Source organism: Saccopteryx leptura, chromosome 1, assembly GCF_036850995.1.
Source record: "Saccopteryx leptura isolate mSacLep1 chromosome 1, mSacLep1_pri_phased_curated, whole genome shotgun sequence".
Lineage (NCBI taxonomy): Eukaryota > Metazoa > Chordata > Mammalia > Chiroptera > Emballonuridae > Saccopteryx > Saccopteryx leptura.
Window position 1 is genome coordinate 224609191 of NC_089503.1, and position 24144 is coordinate 224633334.

The 24144-nt window shown below is 38.3% G+C and overlaps 1 protein-coding gene across 4 annotated transcripts in view; it reads left to right on the forward strand.

Moving 5' to 3' along the window:
• The window catches only part of MARCHF1 (membrane associated ring-CH-type finger 1), an 833928-nt gene that overhangs the window by 761140 nt on the left and 48644 nt on the right, over positions 1–24144 (forward strand). For all 4 annotated transcript variants that reach the window (XM_066387072.1, XM_066387063.1, XM_066387056.1 and 1 more), the window contains one exon: positions 20642–20822. In XM_066387072.1, coding sequence (XP_066243169.1) covers positions 20642–20822 — 181 coding nt within the window. The remainder of the gene's footprint in view (positions 1–20641; positions 20823–24144) is intronic.

Below are 24144 nucleotides of genomic sequence, written 5' to 3' on the forward strand. Positions count from 1 at the left end.
AGACATTACGCTGAATATTTCCTATGTTTCCTTGCAGTTATCTAGCAAGTGCCTAATCAAAACCACTCTGTTTTCTGTCTCACTTGCATGACTCTGTCCTTATTTGGCCCTTCTGAGCTTCACCTTAAAAAATTCTGGCGTCTTTATTTATTTTACAGGCTCTTTGACCTAAGCTAGTTTACAACTCTTTGATCTAAGGTGTTCACAACCCAATGAAGATGTTTTGCCACACTGTAATATATTGCAATAGTAATGATGAAAAATTAAAAGAACAGTAAAGAAATAAAAATACCTAGAATGAAATAGAAGTCATAGACACTATCAAAATGCTCCATGCATCAGAGGAGCCCTGGTTGCAGTCAGCATTCCAAAGCCTCATCTCTGTACCAGTTAGACTAGCAAGGGTCAGAGAGATTACCACCCCACCTAGTGGTTCTCAGTCTGGGCTGCATGGTAGACTCACCTGAGAAGTTAGAAATATATGTGCTGCCAGGACCTCATTGATATCCTTCAGAAGTGATGTCTCAGCATGGGTACATTTTTTGTGTCCAGATGATTTTAATGAGCACCCAGGGCTGAGAATCACTGATTTTAGTCCAATGTCAAGTGGACCAGTTGAAGCCAGGATGATATATATATATCACAGGAACCATGTTTGGGGTCGGACGTCCACTTGTCAGCACTTGTACAGCCTGGACACACTAGAATGGAGCCCGATGGTGAGCAACAACTTTTGAGAGTATTTAAGAATGATTCACAAACTTGATAACTCTACTGGTAGAAATAGAAGATAGTTGCTTTTAACAGCTTTTATCTTGGGTTAAACTTCAAATTTCCCATCTAGTTGCAGTTCCCTTCTAAATGACACTATAGTTAAAAACAAACAAACAAAACCTAAATACATGGCTCTCAAAGTATAGTGCCTGCACCAGTAGCATCACAATTGCCTGGGGACTTGTTAAACCTACATTATTGGACCCTAACCAGGACCTATTGATTTAGAAACACTCCGAGTGGCACTCAGCCATCCGAGTTGTAACTAGCCCTCTATGTGTGTCTGATTCACGCTTAAGTCTGAAAACCATGAAACTAGAGACTACAGATAAAAAAAAACAGAGTTGTAATAGTGTTCATGGTGCAGTGGGCTAAATAGATGGTAAAAATATACCCTATATACATACATATATGTATATGTGTATATATGTATATACAGTTGACCTTCTATATCCATGGGTTCTGAGTCTGATGATTCAACCAACCATGGATCAAAATATTTGAAAAAAATGTTTTATTGTTTCTGCTATGCACTATGTAGTTAGGCCTACCATGGTTGGGTCTGTACTGAATATGTACCAACTTTTTTTCTTGTTGTTCCCTAAACAATACAGTAAAACAGCTATATGCATCACATTTACATTCAATTAAGTATTATAAGTAATGTAGAAATGGTTTAAAATCTAGGAGTGGATTGTATAGATTATATGCAAATACTACTCCATTTTACTTAAGGGGCTTGAGCATCCATGGATTTTGGTATCCATTGTGGATTCTGGAACTAATCCCCTGAAGATACCGAAGGACAACTATATATGTACATATACATACATATATATACACACACACACATGCATATGTATGTATTTATGAGGTGGGGCAAAAGTAGGTTAACAGTTGTGAGTACACAAAACAGTTTATTCTTGTATTATTATTTATTTATTATTGTATTCTTTTCTATACAAACAACTCATCCTACTTTTGCCCCACCCTGATTATGATGGTATAAATAGAAGGCCAATATGGGGTGGACTGACTCCATAAAGGAGGCCATAGGCATGAGTCTACAGGAGCTGAGCAGGGCTGTTGAGGACAGGACACTGTGGACATCACTCGAACATAGAGTTTCCAGGAGTTGGTGCCAACTCTACAGCATGCAGTACACACACATGATATGTGTATATATATATGTGGGTATTGCATAGACGTGTGTGCACTCATACTCCAAAAATGATCTACTTCTTATTTATTTTGCATCGTGTTAGTGCAACACCATACTTGAGGTTTGTACTATAGCACTTGCACTTTTTAGTTTCATGGTTTGTGCATGAAAATAAAAGGTCTTTCAATTACTCTAAATTGAAGTCACATTTAAAAAAATTTATTGTTTCTATTTTGAAGTAAGATAGCTGCTTCAGAGACATAACAGAAAGGCAAAGATATCAGGGAAGAGCTAAATGTAATGATTGCACCTGGCATACATAATTATTTAAATTCATTCATATTAGGTGTGGAGGAAAAATGATATCAATTCATCATTTAGATTATTTCATAATTTTAAAAAGTCTGCCCAAGAAAGAGAAAGCTCAAAAGATGATGAAAATGTAAGTACACAAGTGAAGGCGAGACTTTGAGAAAGACTCAATGGATGGTGAACAGAATAGAGAAAGTTGACACCTGCACAAATCCAGCCAGTTTAAATGCTAATAATGGAGCTGAAGAGTGAGCTCCCTTGCAGCTAGTAGGAAGTTGGGTAAATTGGATTCTGCTTCTAAGAAACTGAAGCAGAACCTCATATACCTAATGGAGTGTCTGAATACACATACTTCCATAGATCATAGATCATAGATCAGTTACGGTAGACCATACCTGACCCAAAATAGCAAGGTTTAAATACTTAAATTCAGATAATACAAGTTATTCCTAATATTGGTATTTGTGGGTGGGGTGAAGATGGGGGACAAAAAGTTTATACTTTTCTGTGTTTCCAACAAATAAATATTTTGGGTATAGAATGGAGACTCTCATGTATAGGGTTAATACCTTCACAGTTCATATTGCTATTGAAATATAAATGCTTGTTATATGGAAATCCTTTGGTTATGCTGTAACCTAAAATGGTGTCTCCTGAAGCTGGACAGAAGGGAGACTGGAAAGCAGTTTCCAGTGACTGACAATAAAAACAAGGCACTTTAAGGCACTGGCCAGTTGGCTCAGTGGTAGAGCGTTGGCCTGGCGTACAGGAATCCTGGGTTTGATTCCCGGCCAGGGCACACAGAAGCACCCATCTGCTTCTCCACCCCTCCCCCTCTCCTTCCTCTCTGTCTCTCTCTTCCCCTCCTGCAGCCAAGGCTTCATTGGAGCAAAGTTAGCCCGGGCGCTGGGGATGGCTCTATGGCCTCTGCCTCAGGTGCTAGAATGGCTCTGGTTGCAACAGAGCAACGCCCCCAGATGGGCAGAGCATCGCCCCCTGGTGGGCATGCTGGGTGGATCCCGATCAGGTGCATGCGGGAGTCTGTCTGACTGCCTCCCTGTTTCCAACTTCAGGAAAAAACAAAAACAAAAAACAAGGCACTTTTTCTACATTGTTCAGGTATATAAATATAATATTTATAAATTTGTTAACTTACCAGAAAATAAGGTAAAAGAAAGTGAAGTAGAATTGAAAATGTATTCTTAAATCTCTTTATTTTTAGTTTATTTTAGTATTTCTTTTAGTGATTATTAGAGTAGTAGTGGTTATTGTAAAGAAAAGTTGAAATAGAGAAAACCACTTTAAACTTAATTATTCAAATTTTGATATATTTTCTTTAAATGTTCTTATACATATAATTTTAATAGGATTATATTTTATCTTGAGTTATGTCTCTCAATAACAAGATACAAAGTTCTACACTTAGTTTTGGAAGAATGAAACCTGTCAGAAAAAAAGTAATCTTAGAAATTTTTGTCTAAATAGAAATTCTGTTCTCTCAGGATTCTGAATAAAATATAATTTTATTTTTATAAGGTATTTTAACTTTCCAAAAATTGTACTTTCTGTCATATGATAGAGAAAGAAATAATTGGAAAAAACAAATGGTAAAAGAATCGTTCTGAATATACTTACATACGAAAATATAAATTAGAAAGAGGAAGTAAGGAGCCACATTATTAATTATGTGTTTATAGTAGAACTATATATTTGATATATAATTATTTATTTTTTTGCAAGAGACAGACAGACACACAGGGACAGACAGACCAGAAGGAGAAAAATGAGAAGCATCAACTCATAGTTGAAGTACCTTAGTTGTTCATTGACTGCTTTCTCATATGTGTTTTGACTGGGGGCTCCAGCCAAGCCAGTGACACCTTGATCAAGCCAGAGACCTTAGGCTCAAGCCAGTGACCTTTGGGCTCAAGCCAACGACCATGGGGTCATTCATGTCTATGATCCCACACTCAAGCCAGCAACCCCATGCTCAAGCTGGTGAGCCCTCACTCAAGCCTGCAACCACAAGGTTTCAAACCTGGGTCCTCAGCATTCCAGGTTGACACTGTATCCACTGTGCCACTGCCTGGTCAGGCAAATTATTTCTTGAAACAGTTTTTATTGGTAATTCAATCACTGTTTGGAAAAATATTTTTCAAATATGATTATTCACTGAAATATTTCAAATTCAAGATAGTAATATCTGTGAGAAAGTGCAAAATTACTTTCTTCTACTTTTCAAAATGACTGTTTCCATACAGTGTGACAAAGTTAAAAATTAAATTATGAAGATTATGGTTTATAAATGATCCCTGTGGTGACAAACAAATGCTCAGAAACCCTGTAAATAGATTGATTAATCATGAGCATCTGTCTTGAGGAGCTACAGTCAGTGTAATTTATCCTTTACTCCCGTTCTCCCACTGCTCACCCCTTCCTTGTCCCAAACTGATGCCTGAGTTCTACCAACTTTACTACTATAGTCTCTCGTTCTCTTTTTCCATTCTCATGACTATTACATTACTTCTTGTTCTTATTACCATTGACTTTAACTATTACAACATTCTTTTCTTTTTCTTTCTAATGTATGAGGTGATATACCTAGATTAATTTTTTTTAATAATCGTACATTCTTACTCAAATTTTTTGTATTTTTTTTTTCTGAAGCTGGAAACGGGGAGAGACAGTCAGACAGACTCCCACATGCGCCCGACTGGGATCCACCTGGCACGGCCACCAGGGGCGACACTCTGCCCACCAGGGGGCGATGCTCTGCCCCTCCGGGGCGTCGCTCTGCCGCAACCAGAGCCACTCTAGCGCCTGGGGCAGAGGCCAAGGAGCCATCCCCAGCGCCCGGGCCATCTTTGCTCCAATGGAGCCTTGGCTGCGGGAGGGGAAGAGAGAGATAGAGAGGAAGGAGGGGGGGTGGAGAAGCAAATGGGCGCTTCTCCTATGTGCCCTGGCCGGGAATCGAACCCGGGTCCCCCGCACTCCAGGCCGACGCTCTACCGCTGAGCCAACCGGCCAGGGCCTTACTCAAATTTTTTAGTAAGTTCCCACCCCACCTGAATACAGTTAAAACTTTTCATGTGTACCTCTGTGTGTGTGTGTGTGAGTGTGAGTGTGTATGTGTGCATGTTGGCAATGGATGAAGGAAATGTATTTGAGGCTCTCCACAATCTTACTTTATTTTTCAGCATGACATCCCACACAAACTTTTCCATTCCCTTCCACATATTTGACCCAATTACCTGGTTTGTTCTTCTTCTAAGAAGTCACTGAAAATATCTTCTATATCTGGAGTGTTATGCCAATTTCTATCTCCATCTTCCAAATTTCCTCCCAGGATCAAATTTTATTTCACAAACTACATCTTCCATTAGGCTTAACCAGCACCTGACCCCAAATCTATACTTTATCTTTATTTCCCTTGCGTATAACAGCACTGGACAAGATAGGCATCACACTGTAACCGGATTCTAGCTAGTTGTACAACAGTCCAATATATAAACTATCAGAGTATAAGCTCCATGGAGGGCACAAAGACTGAGACTTATCTGTCCTTTCATTCATCACAGCACCTTGTACAACCTCGCACAGAGTCCATATGCACCAAATTATTCTTAAGAGAATGATTAAGTAAATAAGTAAATAATGAATAAATAAGTGAATGAATGAATAAAGACTGACCATTCTGCACTCAGAATGGCTGGAACTACCTTAAACATCAATATTTTGCCAAGACACTTACTTGCCTGTGTAGAAGAATTCATATGCAGAAGCCTATTTCTAATTCATTCAATGTATTCTTGGTTATCTGGAAGTAAATTACTCTGGCAGTTATCCCTGGAACTTGAGACTTCCTTTGATGTAATGCTCAGCCAGATAAGATTAATGAATGGATGAGAAAACAGAAGGAAGTCATGGTTGAGAATGAGGTTATGAGGATTCAAACACGTAGCAATCATAAAGAAAGAGCTATCAAATGATCAGTTTGAATTAAAAGTCTCTGCCATATGCAGAAATAAAAAATACTAAAAAAATAATAATGATAATTTTTCTAACAGGTCTGGTATTATGGATGTATCAAAGCCCTACTCTGCATCTGACCAAATATATTTATTTATATTAACACAGAAAGCAAATGAATGTGTATTATCAGTCCTTTTGTTTTTCCTTTTTACCACTTGCAGGCAATAAAATTGAATCTAATAATTTTAAGAATAACTACATAGAAATATCTCTTATTTTGTCAATATTACAAACAAACCCTAAAAGATCTCAAAGCTTACTATAAAATGCATGTTTGCAATGTATGAGAATATAGAGAAAATCATTACACAAGGACATTCACTCAGTGGTTATTATCTAATTACACATCTATATGTCACCAACATTGTAAGGTAAAATCTGAAAAGTTAAATACCATTGGGGAGCATCAGTTCCTTTTCCCACAAGTAGCCTGTTCTCTGAGCTCACTATCAAAGTATGACTAGGGTGTCAATGATGGTTAACAGGGGAGGACTTATCCCAAAGGGAACAGTCCATATTTTGATCTCTTCTGACTTGGAGGATTTGGACAGTTGGAGCTGACCCTAAGACTAATGAGGAAGATCTATTCTGTTGTTGGGTACTTGGAGCTGGGGCCCTTAGGGCAACACATGCCAACATGCAGGGGGAAAATATCTAATGTATTCCATGAACTCGTGGAGACTTCAGAAGGTCTTCAAAGGGAGCCTAGCCCATTGTGAAACAGAATCACTAGGCTGGATGATAACAGAGGAGTCCATGTAAGAAGCCTCAATCCCAATCAGGATTTAAACTTTTGTTATCAATAGAATTGAAGCATAACCAGAGGTGATGAGGGCCACAAGAGGAGCAATTCAAATAGAATCTTCCCAATCCATAGCAGCTCACACCACCACAATGCCTTTGAACTCAAATCAGACTCGGCCTCCTCGGCTTCTGTTATTGGCACAGCAAGGTGATCATTTTCCTCTCCACTGTTTTCCATCAGTGTGATATCTAGTGGGAAGAAAATGCAGCTGATTAGTTGTGACTTTGGATCCGCTCCAGGATCAAATTAGGAGCCAGGGACTTTGCTGTGCCATTGTCTTTGTTGTTGATCATTCCCTCCAGCCCTGTGCAGATGGTCTGAGGTTTTGACCGAGTCAGTGGTGACAAATTAGGGCATGAAATTAAACTCAGGAAGTCATGCTCTGTAGCAGGGTTTTTTGAGTTGAATCTATTCCTTTGAGGAAAGAAAACACTTAACAAAATCATGTGTGTGTGAAAAGCTGTCACTCAACCGTAGGTGTTAAGAAGATTGTAGATTCAGAATGCCCAGTCTTATGATTGCAAAAAAAGGATCAGCTGTCTATAAAATATTTTAATTTGTATGTCACAACTGTACTTTTAATTAGAGTTTACAAGATAGTTTTAATCTCAGGCTAAATGATAGCTTAGAATGCTTATTCTCATTTCTCTAAAGAAAAATCTTAAAACTCTGATTTATAATTTTTTTATTATTAATCCAAAAACATATGCTGATTCCATGTCAATTAGAGTTGCTGGAAATAGCTGTTAGGAAGAACGCTGTTATTAAATACTGTCCATCTTCTTCTCTGCTTATTAAATAAGTCACTTCTCCTTTTTATAGCAGATCGGTGTGCTTGACTTCCTCAGTGCTCAGAGTGGGTATAAAGTTGTTATAGCTCAGTTTAGTTCCTCAAATGCTATTTAAAGAGCTCATGGTATGTGCAAGGATCAGACATTTATTACTTTCATTATAAGTTAATTTTCCTAAAACATAAACAAAACTGATAGTTGGTAACTACTTCTGAGAAGTGCTACATCATCTCACTAAACTATCTTTTTTGGTTTGGGCTCTGCACATATTCAAATAATACTACCTCATTCCCAGCGATTTATGGTCTAGTACGCTGCCACCTTTATTTACCCTGACTTTTTAACACTCTCATCATATAAATTGTACTTAGTATCATTCTGTTCTTCCCATACATAGATCCTGCCCCCAAAATTAGTAACTAGGAATTTATTCAGCTCATAATAGCAGGACTTAGATAGATGGAACAATTAACAAACAATAAAGATTAGAACTGTATGGAATAAGATTTAAGAGTAATGTAACCTCAAGAATGGGGGGAGTGCCTGACCTGTGGTGGCGCAGTGGATAAAGCATCAACCTGGAACACTGAGGTCACCAGTTCGAAACACTGGGTTTGCCCTGTCAAGGCACATATGGTGGGAGTTGATGCTTCCTGCTCCTCCCGGCTTCCCTCTCTCACCTCTCTAAAATGATTCAAGTCTTAAAAAAAAATAAAAATAAAAATAAATGGAGGAGCATTGTATGCAAAGAAGCTCTAGAAAGAAGCTATTGCATTAATGCTATGGGTCTTAGGATAGCTTACATTTACATGAGGTGCTATCAAGAGAGGGAGATATCACTGATATGAGATTATATTTGAGGAAATTCTCAAAGGTAGACATTTCCAGAATGCAATAGGCTAAGGAAATTACCATCAGAGCATTACTTTCAAAAAATCCTATTTAACCTTTATTGACAATTAACTTAATCTTTATAAACAGTCCTATGAAGTAGACACTCCTATTTTCCTATTTAATTGATGAGGAACTTGAAACTACAAGATTTAAGTATTTAACAGACATACATATGAAGAACTATGATTCCAATGTTGATTGTTAACAACCACACCAGCGATTTCCCAACATTTGCCACATCATGACACACACACAATATGATAATATTTGTGAGGAGTTTTAAACTGCCCTCTAGGCTGAGAAGAATCCAGAACTGTTTGTGGCAAAACCCATAGCTTAGCAGGTGATAAATTTTACCATGCCACTATGCCCCTAGGTTAGTGATTAATGGGAAATACAGTAGAACAATCCTAATTATGGAAGGTCATATGAAAATCAGGTAATTTGGATTCAGTGATTGATGATAGAGTTTTTAAAGAGTGGCTGGATCATCAGAGGATCTGAACAGCTGTATGTTTTTAAAAAGGCTTGGAAGGAGCAAAGCCTTAAAGATAGTTTACCTCCCTGTTGACAATTCAAGACCACTAGAGAGATGATAATGAGGATGAAAAGGAGGAAGATACGAAAAACACTGAAGGAGAAAAATATTGCCGTAGTGATGACAATTTGAATATATAATCTGAGGTACAAGGAAGGTCCAAAGATAAAGGCAAGCCAAGAGAATTGGCTATGAAATGGCATCTTTGGGTTGAAAAGCTACTTTGGAGATGATGAGATATAAGAAATAGTAACCCTGCCATTAGACTTAGAGAACTGGCTGAAGTTTCTTGCTGTTGGAGAGGCTGAGGTTGGTTTTGGAGATGATGTTTTAAAATCACAAGTCCAGGAGTGATGCTAGAACTTGTGGCCCTAGATTACCTTCCTACAAAAAGGTAGTCAGTGTTGAGAGGAAAAAAACAAAAGGTCCAGTACAGAACTTCCAGGATGGGCAGAGGGGAAATGCTAATCACCACGACATAGAAATCAGTCTGTGGGAAGGGGAAAATGCAGAATTTCAACATTGGAAAGACATGTGAGGTCATGTGGTCTACCCTTGCCTGGGTTCCTTTAATACGGCGATTCTCAAACTTTTTCATCTCATGGCACACATAAGCCAATTATGAAAATTCTGTGGTGTGCACACCAAAATATGTATTATATTTTTTGCTGATCTGACAAATAAATAGGTATAATTTTTTTATTGAATTCATTGAGGTGACACTGGTTCACAAAACCATATAGGTGTCAAGTGTACAACTCAACAAACATCTGCACACTGCATTGTGCACTGTTCGGCAGATAAAATATATTATGCTCACTTTGTTAAAGATGGCGCAGCCCACGTGGAAGCCTGTCACCCAGGTGATACAGTTGCCCTTCTTGCTTGAGATGGGTGTCATTATATTAATTTGTGTTGTGAGCGGGCTGTGGGCAGGCAGGATCCTTGTAGCCTGGGGCTTAGTTTGGGGACTAAGCCTTTCCCACCCTTTTTGATGTAGGGTGGTGCACTCTCATGAGGAATCCCATTATGCCTCAGATAAGTGACTTTGTATCAGAGACTTCCTTGTTTGTATATTGGATTAAAGGTTTTGATTTCTATACTATAAAATGGGGCAGACCCGGAGCTTACTTTCTCTCAGTTCCTGAGATTAGCATTAGAGGAGAGAGCAGAGAGGAGAGCAAAAAAAGACCATGTGGAGGAGGCCAGGAGAAGCAGCCAAAATGGCAGAATGCCAAAGGAGAAGCCAGTTTCTGCAGAGTTTGTGCAGAAAGAAGGAGATGGGGAACAGAAGTGAATAAGGTTGGTGTGGTAGAAACTTTTAATTCTAGGAAACTCGGATAAGTCAGTGGTTTTGGGAGCCCTGAATGGAAAGGGAAGTGTTTTCCCACTGTGTGTATTGCTTGCCCGCCGGGTGCAAGCTAGGATTAAAGCTAATGACCCATCAGTCTTGGCTCTGTTGTTTCATTACCGTCTGTCAGAATCAAATGAGAACCTGCATGGGCCAGGCTGCTGTGATGGTGGCCGTGGATACTGGCTTTACATGCACCCATCCCCAAAGATAAGTCTCTTTCTGTCCCCATTTATTCCCCTTTGCCTACCTCCACCTATCCCAGCCCCTTTCCCTCTGGCTATCACCACACTGTTGTGTCTATGTATTATGTATATATACATATATATATATATATATATAATATGATATATGATATATATATGTATGCTTTTTCTTAATCCCATCACCTTCTTTCTATCCAGCTCCCCAACCCCACTGACAACTGTCAGTCTGTTCCTTGTAACTATTCCTCTGTTTCTGTTTTGTTCATCAGTTTATTTTGGTCATTAGATTCTACACATAAATGAGATAATTTTCTTCTTTTCTATGGCTGAGTAGTATTCCATTGTGTAAATGTACCACACCTTTTTTATCCACTGATGGACACTTGGGCTGTTTCTAAATCTTGACTACTGTAAAAAACACTGCAGTGAACATAGGGGTGCATATATTCTTTCTAATTAGTTTTCGTGTTTCTTCATATATATTCCCAGAAGTAGGATTGCTGGGTCAAAAGGCAATTCCAAAAAATAGGTATAATACTGATTCATTAACACCTTATGGCTATTATTACGTTGACTTTGTAATTTTTGTTTTAACAATCTAAAAGGGAAAAGAGGTCAGTGCCCCTGAAAAAATTGTCAGGTATTGCAGGTTGTAAAAATTCTTGTAGCACACTGATTGAAAATCATTGCTTTCTCTGCCTGCCATTTCATCATCTCACTTATGCTTGAGTACTTTTTTTTTCAGTGAGAGGAGGGAAGGTAGAGACAGATCCACACATGTGCCCCAACCAGAACCCACCTGGAAAGCCCACTAGGCTGTGATGCTCTGCCCATCTGGGGCCCTTGCTCTATTACAACTGGAGCCATTTTTTAGTACCTGAGGTGAGGCCATGAGCCATCCTCAGTGCCTGAGGCCTTGCTTGAGCCAAACAAGCCTAGGCTGCAGGAGAAGAGAGAAAGGGTGGAGAAGCAGATGGTCCCTTCTCCTATGTGCCCTGACTGGAAATCAAACCCGGGACACCACACAATGGGCCAATGTTCTACCACAGAGCCAAAAAGTCAGGGCTTGACTATCTTCAGTGATGAGAAATTTACCCCCTCCTGTGGCAGCTTATAACATCTTTGGAAAGCTCTGTTTATTCCTTTGGCTTTTACTCATCGGACCCAATAGTGGGACAGAACAAGATGAGTTTCCCTTTCACAGAGAAGGCTGTCATAAAATTTCCCCTTCCCCACCTTTTTTTCCTTCTAATGTAAAATGTGGGACTTAGTATTTCTTTTTATTTGTCCTCAAATGACTACACTCATACTTTAGATGGTTGTCCCTTTGACCTACAATTTTCAATTATACTGCCCAGTCGAAGAAAAAAAATTTTTTTCAATTATAGCAGAAGAATCTTAGCCATGAATTTACATATGTTGAATTCTGTCTTATTTCCCTACCACCTCCACCATTAAAGCTCTCTGATCATATCTCTCCTATCATTTCTCACCATCTCAGTCTCCAGATTCCTAACATTTTCAATCTGTTCTCCTTAAATAGTCACTATTCTGATCCTTACAATTATCTTAATGCCCTTCTGATTCTACTGCTTTCAACTTTAAGGGTAGCAATATAAAAGCCATGTCATATAAGTCAAAAAGAGAGAATTTGGAAGAAGGACAGTTTAGTTAACAATGCAAAAAAGACATAGGAAAGACAAAGAGCTAGAAAAAAGCCCTTCGGTTTGGCTGTAAGGAAGAGTGTTGGTAGCTTAGCAGAAAAGTGATCTGAGTAGTAAGAAAGATAGAGAAACTATCTTCGTTTTTTACATCACAGTCCTTTATAATTAATAATAACAGTCTGTAAGCTGAAATGCAGACATGAAAAATTGAGTTGCTTTTATAAAAAGCCTGCAATGAATTGCATTTATTATCTAGCAGCAATTTTTGTTGATTTTTACGGATTATTTATAGGTTGGCAGTAATGCCTTAATTTGAGATGACATTTATACTTTGCAATATTTCCTCATATATCTTATTCTATTTTAGCCTCATAATAGCCATGTAAGATTTTACAGATTAATAAAACCAACTGTTTAAAAAACTTGTCTAAGGCCATCTACTGTATAAAAGAGTGAAGCTAAATTTAATCCCAGTTTGACCCTACACAGTCGAAATATACTCCATCGCCTAATTTTGAGACATGTCTTTGATGTGACTGACCTGAGGATTCAAATGTGTCACCTGTATGGAGTCAGAATTCATGACCTTGGCCTTACAAGCAATTGCTCTAACCAACTTACAAACCATCTGCTAAAAACTATTAGTTCCAAAATACTGAAAGCAATGACATAGATAAACCAAGTTTGTCGTAGAAATTGAAGTGGTATTACCTGACTAGGCAGTGGTGCAGTGGATAGAGCATGGGCCTGGGATGCTGAGGACCCAGGTTTGAAATCCAAGGTCATGAGCTTGAGCATGGGCTCACCAGCATGAGCACAGGGTCGCCAGCTTGATTGTGGGATCATTGACATGACCCCATGATTTCTGGCTTGAGCTCAAAGATCGCTGGCTTGAACCCAAGGTCACTGGCTTGAGCAAAGGGTCACTGGCTCAGCTGGAGCTCCCCCCTCCCAGTCAAGGCACATATGAGAAAGTAATCAATGAACAACTAAGGTGCCAACAATGAGAAACTGATGCTTCTCATCTCTCTCCCTTTCTGTCTGTATGTTCCTGTCTGTCTGTCTCTCTCTCTCTCTCTCTCTCTCTCTCTCTCAAAAAAGAAAAAATGAGGCCCTGGCCAGTTGGCTCAGTGGTAGAGCATCAGCCTGGCGTGCAGGAGTCCTGGGTTCAATTCCCAGCCAGGGCACACAGGAGAAGCGCCCATCTGCTTCTCCACCCCTCCCCCTTTCCTTCCTCTCTGTCTCTCTCTTCCTCTCCCGCAGCCAAGGCTCCATTGGAGCAAAGTTGGCCCAGGCGCTGAGGATGGCTCCATGGCCTCTGCCTCAGGCGCTAGAATGGCTCTGGTTGCAACAGAGCAACACCCCAGATGGGCAGAGCATCGTCCCCTGGTGGGCATGCCGGGTGGATTCCGGTCGGGTGCATGCGGCAGTCTGTCTGACTGCCTCCCCGTTTCCAACTCCAGAAAAAATACAAAAAAAAAGAAAAAAGAAGAAAAAATGAAAAGAAATTGAAGTGGTATTAATACCATGAGAAAATGAACAAACTATCCATAATAAAACTAACAAACGTTTGATTGCCTACTATGTGCAGTCTTCTTATTTAATCCTCACAACGTGTTATGAGGTATTTTTAACCTCAATTTACACATGAGTAAACAGAACTTCTTCAGTTTACCGGAGCAGCAAGGGTGTGAGTCAGGGTTTTGATTTGCTTGTGATTCTCAATCACCAAACTATTCCGTATTTTTTCCCTATGCCATGGGAAAAAATAATACAACACAAGGTATATGAAGTCAAATATGAGAGACAGGAATGCTCTACATATAAACAGGAATACTATTTCCTCCCACTTTCAAAATCAGTTCTTTGCCATCATTGCAATTTCCAGTCTCTCAAACCCATGCTTTTCTTATAATACATTCACCACAAGATGGTTTCAGTGGCCTTCCTGCTCAGTGAGAGTCTAGTCACTATGAGCAACCGTTTTCCCACCATATTTTCTGATGTGCCTGAATGCTTCACTTCTTTGTCCTCCTGACCCAGTGACCGGAAGATGTGAGATGGTGCTGGAGGATTGCTCTCTGACTGCTGAACACTGCCAGGTCACTAAGTGGTATTCATAGCGTCTGCTATAAATTTGTGCTGTCTAACCTTACCAGGGACCCCATGGCTGCCCCACAGTTGTAATATTCATGCTTGGTTAATTTTCCATCACATTCTCCAAGTGGCATTTTCTAATTACTTACAGCCTCTATAAGACCTTAACCTTCTGCCTTCCTGGCATCTGTTTAGCATGTATGCTGTCTCCCATGTCATGGAAGATGATAAGACCTCCTAGATCCAGCTCTGCTATTGCCTCTGTTTCCGCCACCTTTGGCGTTCACCTGTCATTCTTCCCCTACCTCTTGCCCACAAGAAAATGTGTCTCTTTCCCTCCTGTGTATTCTTCCACTTACCCAAAGCAATTCCTCTCTACCATACTTTCTTTCCTCATATTTTCTTAACTTCTCAAGGATCTTCATTTAACAATGGGACATTTCTTGCCAATTTTTTTTAAAAGAAGACCTGTCTTTGGCACTGCTGCTTTATGGACAAGAAACTTGTTAAAAATAATATAAAATGAAAATTAAAAATAGCCCTGGATGGCCTGACCAGGCGGTGGCACAGTGGGTAGAGTGTCGGACTGGGATGTGGAGGACCCAGGTTCGAGACCCCGAGGTCACCAGCTTGAGTACGGGCTCATCTGACTTGAGCAAGGCTCACCAGCTTGAGCCCAAGGTCGCTGGCTCAAGTAAGGGGCTATTCAGTCTGCTGTAGTCCCCTGGTCAAGGTACATATGAGAAATCAATCAGTGAACAACTGAGGAACTGCAGTGAAGAATTGATGTTTCTCATCTCTCTCCCTTCCTGTCTGTCTGTCCCTATCTGTCCCTCTCTCTGAATCTCTCTGTCTCTGCCACAAAAAAAAAAAAAAAAAAAAAAAAAAAAAGCCCTGGATGATAACTCAGTGGATTAGAGCATCTCCCAACAGGCCAAGGTTGTGGGTTTGATGCCCAATCAGAGCCCATACCAGAATCAACTAATGAATGCATAAATAAATGGAACAACAAATCGATGTTTCTCTCTTTCAAATTAATTAATAAAAAATTTTTTAAAGAGAATTAAAAATAGTCCCTGGAAGACTGGCTCAGTGATAGAGCATCAGCCCAGTGTGTGGATGTCTTGGATTCAATTCCTGGTCAGGTAACACAAGAGAAGCGACCATCTCTTTCTTCACCCCTCCTCTTCCCCTTTCTCTCTTTCTCTCTCTCTCTCTCTCTCTCTCTCTCTCTCTCTCTCTACCCCAACTCTCTGCAGCCATGGCTTGATTGCCTTGAGCAAGTTGGCCTCAGGAGCTGAGGATGGCTCTGGGGAGCCTCCCCTCTGGTGCTAGGAAGAGCTTGGTTGTTGAGCATGGCCCCAGATGGACAGAGCATTGCCCCATAGGGGGCTTGCAGGTGGGCACATGTGGGAGTCTGTCTCTCTGCCTCTCCTGCTCTCACTTAATTAAAAAAAGAAAGAAAATTAAAGTAAAAATTTCTCTGGTCTGCTTTCCTTTTCCTGCTCTGCTTTATTTCTCAAAAGGAGAGAAAGAATATATCTGTCACTCATTTCCTTGAGCACTGATTTCTCATCCACAGCTTAATACCTTTCAATATGGCTCTGACCAACATGTGTTCTCATCATTTTTTTTTTGGCTTAGTGAAGTGAATTCAAAAAAAGAATAAGTGCCAGATTATGAAGCATGATGATTAGTTTTGAGTAAAGAAAACCATCCAAATTAAACCATTACAAATATAGCAGTATCCATCATTCCTGTGCTTAAAGATTATTTAGTTGGAGAGAAGTACAGAGAAATATGTAGGTAGAGAAATGAAGGGATATATCAGAAGGTTTTTCCAGAAGAGAATGGAAATATGGCATGAATGGGGAAGAAGGAGTTGAGAAGCCTGCGTATGGTATACTGTCTGAACATCACAGGTGGGTGGCTGTCTTTAGAGTCACATATTGTCAAGGTGCAGTGCTGCCACAGCAGGCAGAGAAACCAAGCAAGGTCCTCGGGCTGTCTGCACAGTGCAGGCTGAGAGTGTCCTGTCTCCTCCCCCATGTCACCACTGTGTTCCAGAGTCTTAATACCTGGACGATTGTAATAGCTGCCCAAATCGGACACCTGCCTGCAGGTTCTTTTCTCTCCCTCTCAATTAACCCTACATGCTGATGCTATTAACTGATTTTCTTCACATACAGCAAGAACCAAGAAAATGTAAATTAATGAAATGACGAATGAATTTTTTTAAAAATCATACTTACATAATCACTATGGTCTTCATGAATATTTTTTTTTACCGATGAGTTATTTTTTAAAAACTTATTCAGAAAAAAGTGACTATCCCACCAGAACCAAGAAGTCCTGGTTAGGGAAGGAATAGGGCGCAGTGGAGGTCGTTTAAAGACACGTCAGACCAAGAAAAAAACCCTACTTTCCTTAAAACTCAAACATCAAAAAAGGAACTTTTAAGCGCATACACACACACACAATTTTTAAAATTTAATTTGAAAAATAGCATTTTGTGGTCTGTTTTTCACAGAAAGCTAGAAATTATATGAATCAGTATATTCTGATTAAACTGTAAGCGGCCAGTTTATACCCTAAAATGCCCCCAAAATGACACCATTGAAGAGCAGCAATATTTTATAGAATCACTCAAATCATAAACTGTAATTTCTCATAAGTTAAAATTATTCATCAAATTATGAATATTTTTCAAGGCAATTTTATTAAAATCATTTTGTCTGCACAATTATTCTGTTGGAAAAAGCATGTTTATGTTTTCATTTATAATTTAGCAATTGTGGTTTGTGTGAACTGTAGCAATTTACAAATTCTTTAATTTTTTCCTGTAATGCTACTATCACATTATTTTTTATTTTTGGTAGATAATTGAAGTTTATAGTTAGCTCTTAAATTCATTTAGAACAATTTCAACATGGTTTAAAAAGGCTCTTGGGACCCAACATTAGTTGAATAATTTACAAAAAGTTCAAAATGCTAAACTAATATAAAAATAAATCTTGTGAAATGGGAATGAAAACGAACTAAGCTTTTGATTTTTCCCATGGGAAATAATCTTAATTTTATGGAAAAAAAAAAAACCTGATATTGCTGGTGCTGCCTCAGGTAACAATTTCAGCAGAAACTTTTAAAAAGGAGTCTATAAGATACAATAAATTGGACCATACAATCAGTAAACAGCTCAGGTCAGTTTGAACTCAGTAATCAGCAAATTTGTAGTTTAAATTTTCTTATGAATAAATTACCTTTTTCATGTGGGTAGAAAATCAGAGACTCAGAATCATATTGGCAGTTGTGAGCATTTGACTCAATCTGGTTTTCTTTTTGACATTTTTAGTTAAATTTATTGGGGTGACATTGGTTAATAAAATTACATAGGTTTGAAGTGTACAGTTTTATAAGGCGTCATCTGTGTCTTGCATTGTGTGTTCACCCCCCCCCAAATCAAATCTTCTTCTGTCGTTCTGTATTTGACCTTTAACCTTTACTACTTCCCCCACCCCCTTCCTCTGGCAACCACCATACTACTATCTGTGTCTAGGAGTTTTTGTTTGCTTTTTTTATTTGTTCATTTATTGCTTTCAGTTTTATATCCCACAACAGTTGAATGAAGTTGTGTGGTTCTTGACATTTTCTGTCTGACTTATTCTACTTAGCATAATATTCTCAAGGTCCATCCATGTTGTCGCAAATGGCAGTATTTCATCTTTTTTATGGCTGAGTGGTATTTCATTGACACAATCGTTTTTTGGTGATGAATTATCAGACAGCATTCACTGCAAGTTTTTACTTTTTAAACAAGAGAGCATGTGCCCTGCCCCTGCAGACTGTTCATGGAGCAGCAGACTTCAATGCCAGGCCAGGAGGGACTTTCACTTTTATTGTGTGCTTCTTTCTCTATGTAACCTTTATTTCAACCACTGTTCCCTTGCAGAAGTTGATGTGATTTTTTTGGGGGGTGGGGGATAAATTTGTTTTTATTTTTGTTGATAATATTTATGCATTATCTTTAACTCATAAGCATCATGTTTAAGGCAGGATTAAGAAGATGTTTTCTGTAAAGGGATGGATAGTAAATATGTCAGTCTTTGCAGCCTTGTGGTCTCTGCAGCAACTCTCAATTCTGCAGGGACAGTGCACACACAGCTCTGAACAATACAAACAACATGTGTTGGTGTGTTCCGATAAAACTTTATTTACAAAAACATGCAGCAGGAAGAATCAGGCCATAGTTTGCTGACTCCTAATCTAAGGGAGTATCTTTGTGTGGAGGCAGGGAGATAAGAGTTTCAAGAACTTGAGAAATATGTCAACCTCTTGTGCCATATAATTTATTATTTCAAAGCTAGCTCCAAGAACAAGTATTATAACAAAATGAAGTGTTATAGAAACACAGATGTTCTTTTGTTTTCACTGGTCACTTTTATAATAAGACATAGTTTGTTGACTGAACAGTTCCTTTACTCAACAATTATTTACTGAGTCCCTATGGTGGAAACAACACTCTTATGGCAGTGAGTATGATACAATATATATTTATACTAAACCCTAATCCCTAAGACATTCACCTTTGAAAAGAGAAGATATTTCAGGTTTTCATATTAAAAACGAAGCTTTCAGATAATTTTCAGTTTGCCTGCACCAGGTCAGCCTTTTATATGTGCTGCTATAACCAACACTGTTACTTCCTAACTCAGTCCAGGGGAAGGCAGACCTATGCTCTCACCCACCACTCCCACCCCTAGGGCTTTAAAAGTCAGTGTTTCTTTGTTGCTTACTTTATTTTTACTTAAGAAAAAGAAATTCAAAATACTACTGCCCTGTGTCATACTTCTTTATTTTGAGGTTAAGGAAGAGTTGAGTTTCGATTCCTCTATCTTGCTGCTATAATGATCGGAGCACCTATTTCATTTCCCCTGGTGAGGCAGCCAAGATAGATGCATATATTTTAAAAATTTGTTCTTGAATACTTAGGCTTCTGGAGAGTAAAATGTACAGACCTAAGAGGAAAGAGCACTAGCAGCAATTTAAATATTCTTCCAATGGGCCACTGCGACTCAGCTTAAAGAAGTAACTCTACAGATATATTCTTAATGTTCCATTTCTATTTCTAACAGATTTCAAGCAATACTTCTAATTAAATTTATCATCAATTTTAATAGCTGGTTAAATCATAGGAATTATTGAAATACTAAGATTTGAATTCACAACATGAGGTAAGCAAAGCTTATCTCACCCAATGGGGTAAACAAGTTACCTTTTAAAATTTGAAGGTGAGAATAAAGATTTTATAGACTGTGAATCTATGACACTAAAATTCATGGTAATTCAACATACTAATTGAACTCTGAATTTTTTAGAAAATGTAGTAATTAACTTAAACAATGATAATTGTTGACTAGGCCATTCATTATGCCCAAATTTATGTGCCTCTTCCTAGGAAAATCTTTGTAATACTTCTAAGCTGAGACTTTCTGTATTCATTTTATTCTCTGGTAATATGTGAAAATTTTCAGAATTCTACTGTGTTGCTAGGATACCTCTGTACTAAATTATACACCATGCCCCTGTAAAACTATCATCAAAACAAAAGAATAAAGTTAACAGATTACAACATTTCTTAGAATATTTAGAAGTCATACCTTTTATATATATATATATATATATAGTCAGTAAATGCCGTAGACACTCACCTATTAAATAAATTAAGCTGGGGTCATAGCTCAATAGCTGTGCTGTTAAAAATTGGCTTTGGTGTAGGAATGCGCCTGTGTCTAGAGCCTTATAACATGATTTAAGGGTCCAGCAATGACTGTGCAAATGAAAGAAAATTAATATTGGTCATAGATTGAGTTCTAGCACCAAGTTGGAATGAAATGTTCATGCATTCTAAAGGTGATGTCACCGTACTCATCCAGCCTGGGATGTGCGGGGGAGGAAGTCCGTTGGGGAGAAGTGATTTCTGGGAGATCTCATCCTGGCTGCTGTGTTTTTCCCCAGGATCTGCCACTGCGAAGGGGATGAAGAGAGCCCCCTCATCACACCCTGCCGCTGCACGGGCACCCTGCGCTTCGTCCACCAGTCCTGCCTCCACCAGTGGATCAAGAGCTCAGACACGCGCTGCTGTGAGCTCTGCAAGTATGACTTCATAATGGAGACCAAGCTCAAACCTCTCCGGAAGGTACAGTGTCTGTAAGAATTAGTTTGGAAGGAGAACTTGCAAAGCTGGCTTGTTGGAAAACCATTTCTTTCTCCAATGAGATTTTGCTAATATTTTAATATCCCTAAAGAGTACATGTCTTGTGTTGGCTTCAATATATAAAATGCAGCCAGGTGTTTGCAGATAATTCTTTCTTCTCTAGTTTGTATTCTAGAGCCTCGGATTTTTATATCATTCTTTAAAGTAAAAAAAAAAGTGTGTGCATATGTATGTGAATGTGTGTGAGTATGTATGCAAAATATTTTTGTAATTCAATGCCATTGAATTGATGGGAACCGTGAGAACACTGTGCTTACTGAGGTCAATTCCCAAGAAGGTTAGATAATAGGTTACATTAAATAATCTGAACTCATCTAATTTTTTGAAAGTCAGGCATCAGGTAATAGAAAAGAATGCTTTTTCTGTCAAGAGTGTGTTCATGTTTAACTTTATTTGGGAATGTGGTTTGAAGGTTCATGGAAAATTAGAGTACATGCAAAAGGCATTGTTTTTCATAATGTGCACCGAGCTCTAAGACAGGGTAAGTAGATTTTTATCTATAACTTTAATCTTCAAATTCCTCATTTATGTTATATTTTTCTAAAAAATAAAGGTAAGAATATGATTAAAATATGAAGTTAGCATTGCACTCAAAGCTAGCAGAGAAAAACTTGTAAAAGATACAAAGAAAATGCACTTTATATAATTCATGCTTCATGGCTGGGCCCCTGGATTTTTGCACACAGCATATTCATCTTTTTACCCAACTGCAGCCTTACATACATGGGTGCCTCAATTTCCAAATGAGAGTATGGAGACTGCAATTTAAATAATGAATCTGCTTCCTCATTTAAATTAAATGCAAAGAAAAAGTGTATAAAGATAACATTGCTTGGAAATAAACATGATGGGTTCTGGGATGAGCAGAGATGTAAAGCAAACAAGCATATTCTAATAAGGATCTGATTGGTAGGTAGCCATCACAATCCTTCATTAAAAATCTATAAATTACAAAGAGAATAGCATTCCCTGCATTTGTGGTAGCCTTAATTTAAAAAATCTGCAAATGGTTTAGAGATGTCAAACTGATGCATAATGGCCTTGGGAGACACATTGCCTTTTTTTTTTTAACATACCCAGTGACCTAAGTGCTAAAAGGTGACATTCAGTTTCCTCTGGGCCCAGAGCAATCAAATGCCAGAAATAGAACTGGACACTTACTGCTTATTCTTTGCTTTACCCACCAACAGATGCTAGATGTTATCTGGAGTAGCTAAATGACACGTTGTTGTTCTCCATGATTCTGTAAATTCCTCTTCTAAGCCCCCAGGGAACCACAGTTAGTTCATAGCATCTCCGTGGGTTTTTTCCTTAACCTACATCTATATGAAATTTCCATTTCAACTTTGTCAAACATCGTATTTTAATCTGAAAGCCATAGTCAAGAATAATAAAATAGTCACATTTTCTCTTCATGCTATCTGCCCTCTCTCCCATTTTTCTATAGTAAACAACACATGGAACTATATGTAGCTTGAAAAATCTTCTTATCCTACCTTCAGCTTCTATAGAATCATCCCTGATATATAACTTTGATCCTTTCTAAATATTTTATTCCCAGTAATTTACAACCCTATCAGAAAATTTTTTCTTTTCCCCTCAACTAACCTGTTTATAGACCTCAGAAATGCAGTGAATATATCTATCCTTTTTTAATGAATATGAATATTCATTATATACTAAAAAGATAATAAATATATTCTTACTAATGAATATGTTGTGGCAACCTAGTGGGCACCTACTATCTGTTGATTAATGAAATACCCTAGTTTTTTTTAATATTTCCTTTGATTGGTCATAAATATTAATGAAGGATAGCATGTTAACAATTTTCATTTTTAATAGCATTTATATATCTACAGAGGATGTTAGAATCTCATCCAGAAGTGGCTTCCTAACACCCCACGGATACATTTTATTTGATCCACAAGGATTCAAATTTGAATTTGTTACCAACTTTTAAATAGGTGATTATTTTATGTAAAGTCTAAAATAATCTGTATTTGAAAATCACAGCATCCATAGGAAAACAACCAGGAGAGCTAGGTGGTGGCTTGTCCTTTCAAAAGGCCCTTTGCCTTTACGTTCTCCACACTTCTCAGCCCTCTCTCTCCTTCTGATCCGGAGACCTTGCGCCATCTTCATTCGCCTGAGTACCTCTGTGGCTCTAGTCAAGGCATCGGAACTTCTAATGCCTGGTCTAACACATTGAGTCCTAGGCATGAGAAACACACATTCGATTCCTGCCTCTAGGATTTATAGGCTTTGAAAATCTATAAAAAGTATTTCAAACTTTCCCTTTCTCCTTTAAACCTAGGGGCACTGGGATAATATGTAAACAGCAGTATTCAAAATGACTTTTCAGATTCTGAGGTGGCACAAGCTATACAGATATGAGGCATTTTAAAACTTTTCTAGATAGTTTGTTTTGATGGCACTAAGACTCATCAGCAGTTTTCTTTTGGTAGTTTTTAAGTGATTATTTAGAGTGACAGGCATAGCATTTGGTTAAAATATATTCGAAGTACACCCAATTAATTGCTTTCAACTCAGTAATTCCATTATAGCTGATAATATTCCAAAAACCAAGCATATAAAACAATTAATTTAGATAATGATTCTGAATTTCTACCATTAGCCAATGGAAGCAGGGTAGTCTATTTAAGTGAAATAGCTTCTTAAAGTAGGAAGGTACAAGTCTTCCTAGTCTGATGAACCTTGCAACTTATTAGTCTCTAAAGGTATTAGTAAAACCTTACTTCATTAATTGCTAATATTATTACATCAAAATCTATAATTAGTAAATTCCTCAAGGTATCCTAATGTTTCCAGAAAAAGTCTCTAAAGTCTAAATAAAAATCAAGAGCTTATTTGAGAAAAAAGCAATTTCCATCATCTCCAAGTCAATAGCTCAGTTACTGGATAATATTCAAGAAGAGTCTCATTAATCTACTAAGTTACCTGGGTCAGAAATCATTATCAGGTCCCAGAAAAGTCAAAAAGCCAAAGATATAGAAAGTAGAGTGATGACTCAGTGAAATCTAGAAATGGACACAATATCAGTTAGGAAGCATAAACTCGCCTCCTGTTTGGAAGTTGAAGAACTGCATGGGGTTCAGGTTTGAATCATTCCTGAGTGGGAGAAACCGCCTGCTGGATATGTAGCTATGCTTGAAGGTAGAAATGCTATTGACAACTTTATGTCCTCCCCTATAATGTTTCTTTATATAGTTTTCCATATGAA